Source organism: Podarcis gaigeae, assembly GCF_964106915.1.
Source record: "Podarcis gaigeae genome assembly, chromosome: 8".
In the NCBI taxonomy this organism is placed as follows: domain Eukaryota; kingdom Metazoa; phylum Chordata; class Lepidosauria; order Squamata; family Lacertidae; genus Podarcis; species Podarcis gaigeae.
In genome coordinates this window covers 51872526-51885429 of record NC_139684.1, presented here as the reverse complement: position 1 = coordinate 51885429, position 12904 = coordinate 51872526, and the positions used below count along the sequence as shown (strand labels likewise).

The 12904-nt window shown below is 44.4% G+C and overlaps 1 protein-coding gene and 1 long non-coding RNA gene across 3 annotated transcripts; one reads left to right on the top strand and one right to left on the bottom strand.

Moving 5' to 3' along the window:
• The first annotated feature begins 389 nt into the window (after positions 1–389).
• NUDT21 (nudix hydrolase 21) lies at positions 390–12081 on the top strand. Of its 2 annotated transcripts, none has more exons than XM_083749999.1 (7): positions 390–637; positions 1849–2049; positions 4116–4179; positions 7605–7694; positions 9209–9284; positions 10128–10254; positions 11817–12081. In XM_083749999.1, exons 1-6 carry the CDS (start codon positions 522–524, stop codon positions 10244–10246), a joined length of 666 nt encoding a protein of 221 aa, XP_083606125.1. In that variant the 5' UTR covers positions 390–521; the 3' UTR covers positions 10247–10254; positions 11817–12081. The 2 variants fall into 2 exon arrangements, with proteins under 2 accessions (XP_083606125.1, XP_083606124.1); XM_083749998.1 differs by having other exon boundaries at positions 503–637; positions 10128–10242.
• On the bottom strand, positions 5806–7598 carry LOC310849623. The gene is made up of 2 exons (XR_014567001.1): positions 7066–7598; positions 5806–6234 (listed from the first exon to the last, which is right to left on the bottom strand). It is a non-coding gene; the product is annotated as an uncharacterized lncRNA (long non-coding RNA).
• Positions 12082–12904: the final 823 nt, after the last annotated feature.

Genomic DNA, 12904 nt, shown 5'->3' with positions numbered 1-12904 from the left:
CACTACGCAAGAAACTACGTCTCCCGTCATACTTCACGCTTAAAGGCGGGCCTTATTCCTGGTCTAGCCAATTGTAGCGGTGGGCGCGAGGCGAGAGCGGGAATGAGCGCGAACGAGCAAGAAAGGGTGAAGAAAACCACGCAGAGATAGGATACGTACTCTTACGCACTCTATCTATAGAGTCACCTAACCAACTGCTAGGATGGTTAGTTGAGAGGCGGGGCTGCCGCGGGATGTTTTCATTGGCTGTGGCGTTTCTCATTCGCTCTCGAGTCATGTTTGCTTTCTCTATGGTACTCAGGCCCGCCCAGAGGGGCCGGTACGGTTTCCTCAGGACCGTTTGACACAGATGGGCGGACTCGGCTTCATTCCACCTTCGTCTCTATGGTTCCCGGAAGTGTGGCCTACTGGTTCCGGTGTGGGATTCGGCGGGTGTGCGGCGAGCGGTGTGCGGGACGGAGCGGAGGTTCAGTGCGGCCGGGGAATGCTCGTGGCCTTCTGAGCCGCTTTCCGCTTTCGCCATGTCCGTCGTGCCGCCCAACCGCTCCCAGACCGGCTGGCCCCGTGGGGTCAACCAGTTCGGTAACAAATACATCCAGCAAAGCAAACCCCTCACGCTCGAGCGGACCATCAACCTGTGAGTGGCGCTCGGTGTCCCCCCTCCTTCCTCCCTTCCCATGAGCAGCGGAGAGCCACAGCGCCACGCCTCCTCCGCCCCTTTCTCCCGCGTCTTTACTATAATAGGGTTGTCCCCCCCCCCCAGCATCCTCTCCCTTTCGTCGTTTCCCAGCACTTTGTCTTGCTCCCCTCCACGCGCGATAAAAAAAAAGTCGAGGTCCCATTCACACGTGCATGATTCGCGCGGTTTCCCTGCGCTTGGTTATTATCGGCACCTGGTTCCTTTGTGCATGTGTCGTTGTTCAACGGTAGAGTAGCTGTTTGCCGTTGCATGTCGGACTGGGAATACTTGCTGCCTGGGAACCCTGGAGAGTCGCTGCCAAACAGTATAGGCGACCGTGAACTAGATGAGGTCTGACTTTGCTTTAATGTAGATCCCTAGGTTCCTCAGTCGCCCAAACTTCCGCTCTCAGGGACACCTTAATCTGCCTCCACCCAAAGGGTTTTGCAGCTTGCAGACCACATTCTCTCCCCACCCCCACCCCTTTTTATTAAAGGATGTGTATCTGTTTACTGATGCATTTCTTTTCTGCATGTATCACTTGGGGGATTTTCAGTAGTAAAATCGTATGGGGCGGGGGAAGGCAGTCTGGATCCCCTGTGCCAGCTAAGGAGCTTTTTGTAAACTTCTAGCAACATAAAATTACAAATATAAGCAACTGAGTAAGAAAATAGACCCAATGATTTCCTTTTACATTGACTCTATATGTGGCATTGTCATTTGAATACTGTATATATTTCAGTAAGTGCAAGACAGGAGGAAAAAGATCTTGACCTCCAGCCGATACGTAAGGTGGGGGGGACGGACGGACAGAAAATATATTAAATGTATGACTCCAGGTAGGGCTGCGAAATACTCTTCACTGAAACCCCAGAGAACCACTGCCAGCCGGAGTAGATCCCCTGTCTGAAACCCTGTAGAGGTGATGCCAGTCATTTTGTAGACTAGACTGAGCTAGATGCAGCAACTGTCTTGGTTCAGTGCAGGGCAACTGTCTGTTTTGTGCACGTTGTTTTGTGCATGGGGGGCTGCAGCTCCAAAGCATACAGTGGAAACGGACCGTGTAATACAGCTCACAGTCACTGGCCATACCGTGCTCTGTGTTCAATGTTTGAACTAGATTGTCAGTTTGCATTAAAATACTGTATTTAAGGTGCAATTCCTTTTAGGTATCCACTCACAAATTACACTTTTGGGACCAAGGAACCCCTATATGAAAAGGACAGTTCAGTGGCTGCCCGGTTCCAGCGCATGAGGGAAGAATTTGACAAGATTGGAATGAGGCGGACTGTCGAGGGGGTCCTCATTGTGCACGAACACAGGCTGCCTCATGTGTTGCTTTTGCAGTTGGGCACAACTTTCTTCAAACTGTAAGTGAGCTTTACCAAACCAAGCAATGTGTAATGATACATGTTTGAAGCGCCACAGAGAAAGTAAATGACTTGTACATGGAGGGCAAAGGCAGCTTTAGGGTAGCTCAACCAGTGTGGCTGCACTGCAGCGAGCGCCATAACAATGCTGTAAAACTGAGTGAGAGACGGGTGTGTGTGGGATTTTAGCGTTGCACAGAACACCACTGCAATTTGAGAGCCCTGGTCCATTACTGTGGAGGGGGAATTTGGAGTGGAGAAGCAGCTGGGCCTGGGAAGCACCACTCTCCCCCTTCCATTCTATCAGGGAGAGGTGAGAAAGTAAAGTCTGTCCTTCAGCCTTGTGTTGCAACCAATGTTCCTTGGCTCCTACCCTCCCAGAACTGCTTTCTACAGTACCATTTCTCCTTATTGTTAGGGTTTGAAAGAGTTGCTCCTATCTAGAACTTGCTTATTTTTCTTGCATTTCTCTTTGTTTGTACATAATGTTTCTTAAATTGTGAACCACCTCAAGTGTTTCAACCGGAAAAACAAAGTATCATTGTTTCAAGTAAATATGGAGGAATGTAAAAAGCAACTTTGCCAGATCCTTAAAAGGCTCAGGTAATAAGTAGAATTCTACCTGAGACCCTGGAGAGCTACTGCTAGTCAGAGTAGACAGTACTAGCCTAGATAGCCAAATACAGTCCAAACTGATACAAAAATGTAGCCACTATTCCTGTGTATTTTCTGTAGCATGCTGATTCCCAGTTCCTGTTCTGGGGAGTTCACACACAGTTTAGGCAACTAACTGTGTTTGTAGCTGGCCATAATAGTAGCTTTAGACTGCAGCCTACTGGGGAAATCTGAAGAGGGTAAATCATACCTAACTGAGGTCCATTGATTTCAATGGGTCTGTCTGAGTAATACTTAGCTACAGACCATGGTCTTCCATTTTAAATAGATTGTTGTTGGTCAAGTAGTCAACTCCAGTGGGGCTTTCAGGTAATTTGGGTTACTTCAGCTTTATTCCCTCTACAAATTACAATGTAAAGCAGTATATAAATGGTTGAAATAAACAAAATGCTGCGTTTTTTCATCTGTCCTTTCTGAATATTGCTCATTACCTTCCTCCTGCTTCTGTTAGAAAACTAAAAGGTGATGGTATCCTACTGCACCACACATGACTCTTCTAATCTCTTTGCAGCATTAGCTAGTCTAAATTCTTGGGAATAGTTTCACAAGTTTCTGAAGTTAATAGGTAAGCCATTTCTAATGCCCTCAGCTAACTAATTCTGGAACAAAATCTCTGGGTCCATTTTTTGATTGCAGAATTTGCACAGAAGTAAAGCAACACCATAGTTCTTCTAGGATATTGTCACCTCCACAGTAGTAAACTACAATACCTCAAGGACTGTCTCTCCTCATATTAGCTGACCCTGCAACAGAGCAGAGCTATGGCCCTTCTACAAGAAGCCTGGATAGTGCCAACACGAGAACAGGCCTTTTCTGCAGTGGCCCCTCCCTTGTGGAATGCTCTCCCCAGGGAGGCCCCCGTGGCACTTTCATTACATATATTTAGGCACCAGGTGAAAACATTCCTCTTCTCCCAGAGCTTTGACTAATTAAACAATCTATGGCCTTTTAAAGTGGGCATCATTGTTTTGTTTGTTATTATGTTTTGTATTTTTGTGTTTTTATACTGTTTTGGGAACCTCAGATGAATGGCGGTATGTAAATTAAAAAAACAAAGTCCCCAAATTTAAGCTGCTTAACCATTGGCAGTTTTCTTTATGTAAACAAATAAAGAGTCCGGGACATAAAATGTCCCATTGAATCTATTGATTTTTACCAATGGTTTGTGTTGTATTAAATAATATATATCTAATAGGACTTAATGGGGGGACGGGACCTGGTCCAGATTTGCTTCGACACATTTTCCTATCCAGAGAAGGTGAAATTTGGCTGAGGTAGTAAAACATTCTCAAAACAGGTTTTTGGACATTTACTGCAGTGTTACTTTAAAAAATATTTTAATTATGACTGTACCTAAAACACATCCTTTATCATGAATTTCTTTTCCACAGGCCAGGTGGTGAACTTAATCCGGGAGAAGATGAGGTAGAAGGTCTCAAACGTTTAATGACAGAGGTAGATGTCACAATTATTTGCATTTTTATCCTGAGGCTTTAGGATGGATAACAATAAGCCTTTTATGGTTGCATTGACATGAACAAAGGTGAATAGCGTTCAACACACCTGTAAGGTAAATTCAGGAATTAAAACACCTTAATTTTTAATAAACTCTTAGGTGCGGAAGTATGTTTGCAGTTTTGCCAATCCATGAAAAAGTCCAGTGAGTATGTATTTGAGTTCTGAGTTTTTCTGGTTTTCCATATGAAAGTTAAGAGACCTTCACTCTAAGGCAGCTGTGGCGAACCTTTTCTAGCTAGCTGGCAAGATCCTTCTCTCCCCACTCATGGAGAGCCAAATTTGACTGGTGGTCAGAGCTGCTCACCTGTCAAATCACCTTGCCAAGCAGAACATCATGTCATATTAATATTTCATCTCCTGTTCTTTTCAGCAAGCTTGTAAGGCACCCAGCGCCTCTCTTTCCCAGTATTTGGTACCGGTGCTGGCCTCATCTGAGGCTTGTGTAGAGTTTAGGCTTTGGGTAAGGTGCAAACATCTATTGCTTCTTTTGACTGATCCTTACATAGGAGCACTAATTCTATCTTAGTTGTAAACTCTGTGTTTACTGAAAAGTGCCTCTTCAGTTAAAGGGGCCCAGCCTTCTCCATACGTGAAGCAGGGAAGGCTCTGGGGCTTCTGTAACAGAGACTTCTGTAATGGATGACAATGGAATATTCTTCAGACTAATGTGCTCACCTGGGTCTGACCTTTGATGCAATTCCGTTTCTGACTCAGAGTCATCAGTTTCACCTCCTGAAGAAGTGGGTCATGACAGCTCCATGCCTCTCAGCTCACTGTCTTTCTCCTTAGAACACTGGGTGCTAGTTGCATTTTCCTTAACTATGTTTTGTTTTGGATTCTTTTCATTCAGCTCTCTCTTCCCTTCACTGTGTGTGAGCTTCATCTGCCTCCACCTTTCCTGCACAGCTGATGCTCAGCATGTTTATTATTTTAGTTATACAAACCACTTAACTGTGGTTTTTTTTGGAATGGAAAGACAGCATATAAACTGTCTTAGTATTCCCATGGGGCGGGGGTGGCATTGGACAGTGGAGGTTTGCATGCTGGGCACCAGCTATATTGAAAATTTTGCACCCTTTGATAGAGATTTGCATACTCAGCAGTATCAGTTGATACTGGGAAGGGAGTGGGAGGGTTAGGAGACAGGAGCTCATGTACTTGGCATTGACCAATGCTGGGAAGGTGCATGCAGGAAAATGTGGCAGCAGCTGCAGATTTGCTCCTTTAATGCCACTTTGTCTTTCTTAACTTCCTTCTCTTCTCTCCCCATCTCACTCCCTGGTCCAAAAGTCATTTCAGATTCCATTACATAAAGAGAAGCAGATGAATGCCAAGTGTTGCAGGAGACACAGGTGAAGCTAAGCTAGTGAGCTTCTCAAAAGCAATACTTGGCCATTGTTATGAGCAGGCTACTCTACCATATGAATCCTTAATCTGCCTAAGCAAGGTCGTTGTACAGTTCTTGAGAATATCCACTTAAAGAGGGACTATACCTTTGGATACCAGTTGTTGGGGAGAAATATTTGTTGCATAATGTTCTGTAAACAAAGTATGGTTATCCTAGTTTATTATACTTTTTCTTAGTCCAACAATCTTTTAAGTAACAGCACCATTGCTTATATTTCTGTACTTACTCTTTTGTGAACTAGTGAAAAAGTTAATCGAAACCTATTACTTTTTTTTTAAATACACCACTTTATAAATAGTGTTTTCATAGCGTCATACTGTAAATGATACACTGTAAATTAATGGCCTGGTTTGCATGTAATGCTAAATCATGGTTTGTTTAATGAAACCATAGATTAACCATGAGTTGTCCCACAGACTATTTTTTAAACAGCTTGCTCCTCCAAGCTTGTTTTGTTTTCCACCCTTGTTCCTTTGTTGCTTGATGAGTGTCTGAGGTCGGGGTGGTCAAAGAAGCCATAGGTAAGGAAGGGGGCTAGGTTCTCACATAATGCTAAAACAAACCAAAGTTCATAAGTGTCAGAGCTGCCTCTAGGTCCCAGCTCACAGAGGACCAACGCTAGGCTGTAGTAATGTACAAAAGTCTTTATTGAAGTTCAGTTTCCATTTCAAAGCCACAGCGTGCAGCCCTACGTCTTAAACCCTAGATCGGCGAAGTCCCGTCTGAGTCTCCTCCCCTCTGACGCCAGTTTAAGATCCTAGCCCTGCTCCACCTTTTCCGCTGCTCTCTCCTCCTCTGGGTCCTCCTGCCCGCTGGGGCATTGCCCTTTCTGGACTCTTCCGACGCTGAGTCGCTTAGCTCCTCCCCCTGCCTCCGGCGGGCTTTAGTACCCGGTTCCCAATCCTCATTCTCTGCTGTCCCGCGCTCCTGTACATTTGAACTTGCCTCTCGTGCCAACCCAGTGACCTTTCTCCTAACCGTTACACTACTTCTGTCACTGCTTCCCTCTTCCGTGATACTGGCCGGATCTGACCTCCCCTCCGTTGTCCGACACTCCGATGGAGGCGTGGTCAGCCCTGCCTTGTCTTCTCTCCCTGGTGGGGAATACACTGGCCCCGATACTTGGGACTCTTCCCCCCCACTCTGCTCTGGTGGGGAAGCTGGTCCTGATTTCCAACTACTGCTCTGGGAGTCCCTGCTGCCCCCTTGCTCCTGGGGCGTTCCCCTTGGGAACCCCCTACCCCTGGCCACTGGCGCCCCCTTCTGTGAATCTTCTGATTCGCTGGAGAGGCTCATGGAATCCCTCGAGCCACTGTCCTCTTCTCCCACGCTCCCCTCGGATTCTTCCCCTTCGCTCTCCATTTCCTCTCTTTCCTTTGCCTCTGCTCCTGAGCCCCTGACAATAAGCAAACAACAATTGTGGTTTGACAAAAAACAAAATAGTAGTTAAACCACTGGGCAGGGTTTGGATGATCAAACAAACTATGACTTAAATCATAGTTTAATAAGCCATGGCTTTATGTTATACAGTGCATGCTCGGGTTGCGAACGTGATCTGTGTGGGATGCACGATCGCAACCCACAGCGTTCACAACCTGCAGTAGCACGTCTGCACACACGCGGGCTGTGATTCAGTGCTTCTGCGCGTCCACAAGGCGTGATTTAGCACTTCTGCGCATGTGCAACCACCGAAACCTGGAAGTAACCCGTTCCAGTACTTCCGGGTTTCGGCGGACCGTAACCCGAAAAAACGCAACCTGAAGCATCTGTAACCCGAGGTATAACTGTAAATGGATCAGGTCATTCAATTAACAGTATTTGTTTGCACTTCTATATTGATTAAATAAATTTAAGAATTTAGACTATACTGTTCGGCTAGCATTCTTAATATATGACATTCTGCTATTGTGAAGCACTGGCATAGAGCATTTTCCTTGCATTTCTATTTTGGCAGATCCTGGGTCGGCAGGATGGAGTGCAGCAAGACTGGGTCATTGATGACTGCATTGGTAACTGGTGGCGACCGAATTTTGAGCCCCCACAGGTGAGAATTGAAGTTGCCACTAGCATTTTCATTTGATTTATTTTTTGAGCTTACCACAAAACCCCTCCCAAGAACTAATTAATCATCCTACTGCGTGACTCTACCTCTGGTAGAAGACTGGCAGGCTCAGGCTTCTGTAAGTCACAGAAATAGAATTAAGTCACTGAGGAGCAGCATAGTTTCTTTGAATAGGATGAGATGTTTTGAAATACAAAACCAAAAAAAAGTGCATTAAATAAGGAGCAATGGCATTCTCCTCCCAGAACAACTGATGGCCTTTTCAGGAGCAGATGGCACTTGCCCTTGAATTTTCTTTCTTTTGCCTTCCTTCAGGGTATGCAGGCCTTTATTAAGCAGCCCCAGGGAATGTGGGAGAAGAGGCTGCCTCAGCTGTTCTCTCCTCAGGGTGTTGATAGTCAAACAGCCAATGTTGTATGCTTCCTCTTTTCTGCAGACATTTGCCTTTTCGTTCAAATATTTGGTTTGTGAATTCATACTAGAGGTTTTTTTCCCCATCAACTTGATTGATTATGCTGTTCTGAAATTACAACATAGAAATATAAGTGTTGTGTCCAATGTTGGTGCCACTTCTGTCCTTGCATGGAAAGGTTGCTGATTCTCCCTGTCCCATTTTCCCTGGCTAGCAGCATTGCATTCTGCTGCAGGACATGGAACTGAAAATGACCTGCTGTGTGCATGTTCACGCATACAGCCTTTTAGTCCTGGCCCTTATTTTACCACAGAGCCTTAACTTTTTTTAACGCACAAACTGTAGCTATGTGAAATTTCGATGCCAAACCCTGAACAGCTTTGAACCTGTGAAAGACTGCTAGCCCCCATGGAGTCCTGGCAGATCACCCGGGGAACTCGTATCAGTGGCACCTCATATTGCAGACCAGGGTGGGGACCCACAAAGGTGCATTTTCTGCTGTCACTTCAGTTCTCTAAAACAGTCTTCACCCTGCCATACAGGAAGCATCACTGCTTACTAGATTTAGAAATCTTTTGAATACCTCATCCCTGCCCCCCCCCCCGGCTTTACCTAATTTGTTAAAGATGGAGCCTGTTGTTTTGCACATTGTAATGCTTTATTGCACCTGTACTGTTTATTGCAATCTTTAGTAACTGGTATTATTAGTGTACATTTTTGTAATATATTTTTCTTTAGCTGTAAGTGATTTAGTTTTATATATAGGTGGTATAGAAACAAGCACATTTCTAGAATTTGCAACCTAGAATTTGAAAGCAAGTGTTTTGAATCTGACTTTTAAAAAAAGCAATTGACATCATGTCTAGTTTGGCCCTTGGCCTGTGTTAGAATCTACCTATATTTTGCATTTGAAATATATTTGGAATATAACTGAAGTGCTCTGGCTGTGGATATGATTCAAAGCAACTAGATTCTAACTGTCCTGGTTCAACCCCATGAACTCTCATAACATGTTAAGTACTTTAATTTCAGGAAAGCTGCACACAGATACGAACTAATCATTATTTTTTATTGTTTCCCACAGTATCCATATATTCCAGCTCACATTACGAAACCAAAAGAGCACAAGAAGCTCTTTTTGGTTCAGCTTCAAGAAAAGGGTAGGCATTCTGTCACATCTTTAATTTTCATATAGGTTTTCATATAGGTTTTATTGAGAGATGGCAACAAAATCCTGGGCAAGGTCATTTGTACTATCAAAACTTAAAGAGAATTCCGAAAACTTATTTCTACGGTAGTGGCTTATATGCTGCTCAACAGCTCCACTGGTGCTCCTCCCCCACTCCTGTGCCGTGGATGAAACAAGCCAGAGTTGTTGTGAGAAGCGAGGTTACAGGGAACCAGGCAGAGGGCCTTCTTGGTAGTGGCGCCCTCCCTGTGGAACGCCCTCCCATCAGATGTCAAGGGAATAAACAGCTATCTGACTTTTAGAAGACATCTGAAGGCAGCTCTGTATCGGGAAGTTTTTAATGTTTGATGTTTTAGTATGTTCTGATATATGTTGTGAGCCGCCCAGAGTGGCTGTGGAAACCCAGCCAGATGGGTGGGGTATAAATAATAAAGCTATTATTATTATTATTATTATTATTATTATTATTATTATTAGTGCGTTACAGTATGATGGATTTTATTGTGGGAGGTAGCATTTCTTCACATCTTTTCTGTACACAGTTTCACTTAAAATTGCTTAAATGTGGATGGATGTGGCCTTAGGTTTTTATGACTCATTCCAAGTTGCTTTCAATTTGTGAGTTGTGCCTGAGGAGTCCTCATGCCAGGCATGGTATCTGTATATTCAGACTGTACAAACCAAAGTTCTAAATATTACTATTCTGCATATGATGCAATCTAGGAATTAAGAAAACTAAACTTCACTCAATATTTGTCTTGTCCTTGCTTGAAGCAGATTTTTATTTGATTTCATCTCTCTTGATTTGTTCTAGCTTTGTTTGCGGTCCCCAAAAATTACAAGCTGGTAGCTGCTCCGTTGTTTGAGCTCTATGACAATGCACCAGGTTATGGGCCTATCATTTCAAGCCTCCCCCAGCTTTTGAGCAGGTAGAGTATGCTGTGAGTTTCCATGTTGTGGTTTCATACTGCTGCAGCTACTACAGAAAAGCTTTCTTTAGCTCTTTCACTTGCTTCTGTAGGGAATAGCTGACTGAGTGCTCTGAGGATTGTTGTGCTTATGTATCCACATTGGCCTGGATCATAGGATAAATTGACTTAAGGAAAACCACAAAAGGAAGGTTTCCACCCTCCCTACAGCTGCCTGAAAGGTGCCCCTGATGGGTTGGGCCTCCTGAAAATGTATGTTGGGTTGCCAGGAGGAAATTCTACAAACTTCCTTAATTTATCTTAGGATTCAAGACACTGTATTTACATCATATCATTCAGCAGAGTACTTTAAATTATTTTGAATTACAAACAGTACTTCACATTCCTTATATGTTCCCTTTCACTTTTCCTTGCTTATCAAAAGCCAACAGAAGGCACCCTACAAAAATTTCCTTCTGTTGCTATAGTCATTGCCTGCCTTATCATATGAGTACATTACCTCGGGGGAATCAGCCTTGATGTACTTTCTTGAACCTTGCTTGCTTGCTGGGCTTCCAATTGATGTATTGTGTGCTGGCTGGCTGTTTTTCAAGCTGTGTTCTTAGAAACCTAAAGTTCTAGCAAGCACTGTCTGGGTGCATGTAGAGCAGGAGTAAATGTGGTCCCTTCGAGATTTTGGACTATAATTCCTGTCATCCCTGAGGGAGTCATGTTAGCTGAGGCTGGGATTTGTAGTCTGGAGAGCACCACATTGGCTACCCTTATTTAGGGCAATGCTAGGCTCAGTAGAGTAGAAAAAAGAAAAAACCATCAGCCCATGGCTTGGATTAAAACTTCCAGGGTGCACATTCCAACAGTAGGTGCGGCAAAAACCCAAATAAAGCAAAACCACTTGTCCCCATGCCATCCATCTTCAAACATATTGGAAATCAACACAGTGGGAAAAGGTGTGGGGAGCAAAGCACACACACAACCACCAACACCTCAACAAAGCTATGATCAAACAGAAAATCAAGTTCCCCACTGGATGTGGCAGGGGGTGTGGAGGTGGGCTTCCTTTTCCTTTCTGCACCCCTTGAGATTGTTCAGCCAGGTGAAGAGCTTCTGCATGCTGTGAGTCAAAGGTGGGTGGCATTTCAGGCTCTTAGCAACATCGTTATAAGCAGCAACTCCAGCAAATTCAAAAGCAGGTCAGTATTTTATTTAATAAAATGCCTGCTTCATGTCAAGAGAGCAATTCCCAAGCAGTGGCTTGCATACCAACCAATTGCTCTTAATTTGCCAAGGTAACTGGGATTGATGTCACATGATGGACAGGTGGATGTGATTTGACCAAAATGACCTCTGGGTCCAAATGGGGAGTCCTGGAAAGCCTAGTAAAATCCATGGGCCAGAGGTTGCCTACCATTGCAGGAGGTCCTCGGGCCAGTGATCCAAGTGTGTACCTAAAACCTGCTGGTGCATCTTTTGCAATTTATAGAAAGCAGATCTGTTATCTAGCCGATTAAGAAAAAATGTGTGTAGTTCATGTTCTTCAGTGTGAGTAATCATTACTTCTTTTTCTCCTCTGCCAGGTTCAATTTTATTTACAACTGAATTCCCGAAGTATGTGGTAGAAGCCGTCTCTGTGAGAACAGCTTTAAAATGTAGAAGAGAGAACCTGACACAAAGATTTTTTTTTTATGTCTCCCCCTTCCCCAAACTCTCTACCATCTGAATAGGAAAGTGAATCTTGACTGTTTAGATAGTGGAATGATGAGTGTATTTGCATTTTAATCACCTATGTTGTAATAGTCACTTGACTTTTTTTAAAAATAACATTAAAACAAAATGATCTCCTTTCTGTTTTTGTGTGTTCTTTTTCCCAATGGGACTTGATGAGAGATACCTGCCCACTGATTGATTCCACAGCATTGCATGTGAGAATGAAAGAGTACTATCTTAATCCATCTAAATATACCTTTGGAAATATAGGCCACTTGTTAACTAACTAAAAGCAAGGTCTTTTGTGCACAGGAAACATAGCAGGTGTTGGGACTCAGATTGACAGCAGGTCTTGAAACAGATGGAGGGAATTGATAACTTGTTCTATCACTCAGTGCAGCCTGAAGGAGGGAACTAAGCTAGGCTAGCAAGGAAGTGTCTGAACAATAAAAGGGCAGTGTTTCAGGTGATGCTGCCTTGTCACATAAAAGTTCCCAGTTTTAGTTTGCTTGCTACTCTTATCAGGAAGAGGAATAACTCTGATTTGGAAAGCTCTGCACTAGTCAGTCATGTGAGGTTGTGCTGAGAATAGCTGATTGACATGCTGGTTGTCCCAAAGGGGCGTAGTGTGAGGGGTGCCAGGGCCCCAGGTGCACAATTTTTGAGGTGGCATGAAGCAGGTGCCCCCATGCAGGCAAGCCCAGCACAGCCTGGCGCTCCTCTCCACCCCCTAAGGGCTGTGTTGACTGGCTGGGCTCCCCACTGTGTGGGCAGGCGGCTCAACACAGCCCTGCTTTGCTCCGGTGGGGTCACTCCAGCAGCACCTGGCACGTGTGCACCTGTTCTGGGTGCTGGCAAATGCCACTACGCTGCTGGTCTCAACCACCTCAAAGTTGGGCCCCACCCGTTCTGCTAGTTTCTGGATACAGTATTGTCCATTTTATTAATTTAATTTATT

What these genes read in the sequence shown, in the direction of transcription:
- NUDT21 (XM_083749998.1), top strand. Translation starts at nt 522, where the DNA reads ATGTCCGTCGTGCCGCCCAACCGCTCCCAGACCGGCTGGCCCCGTGGG. An exon ending in CGAATTTTGAGCCCCCACAG is followed by an intron (nt 7,695 to 9,208) that starts GTGAGAATTGAA and finishes TGTTTCCCACAG; the next exon opens with TATCCATATATTCCAGCTCA. An exon ending in CTCCCCCAGCTTTTGAGCAG is followed by an intron (nt 10,243 to 11,816) that starts GTAGAGTATGCT and finishes CTCCTCTGCCAG; the next exon opens with GTTCAATTTTATTTACAACT.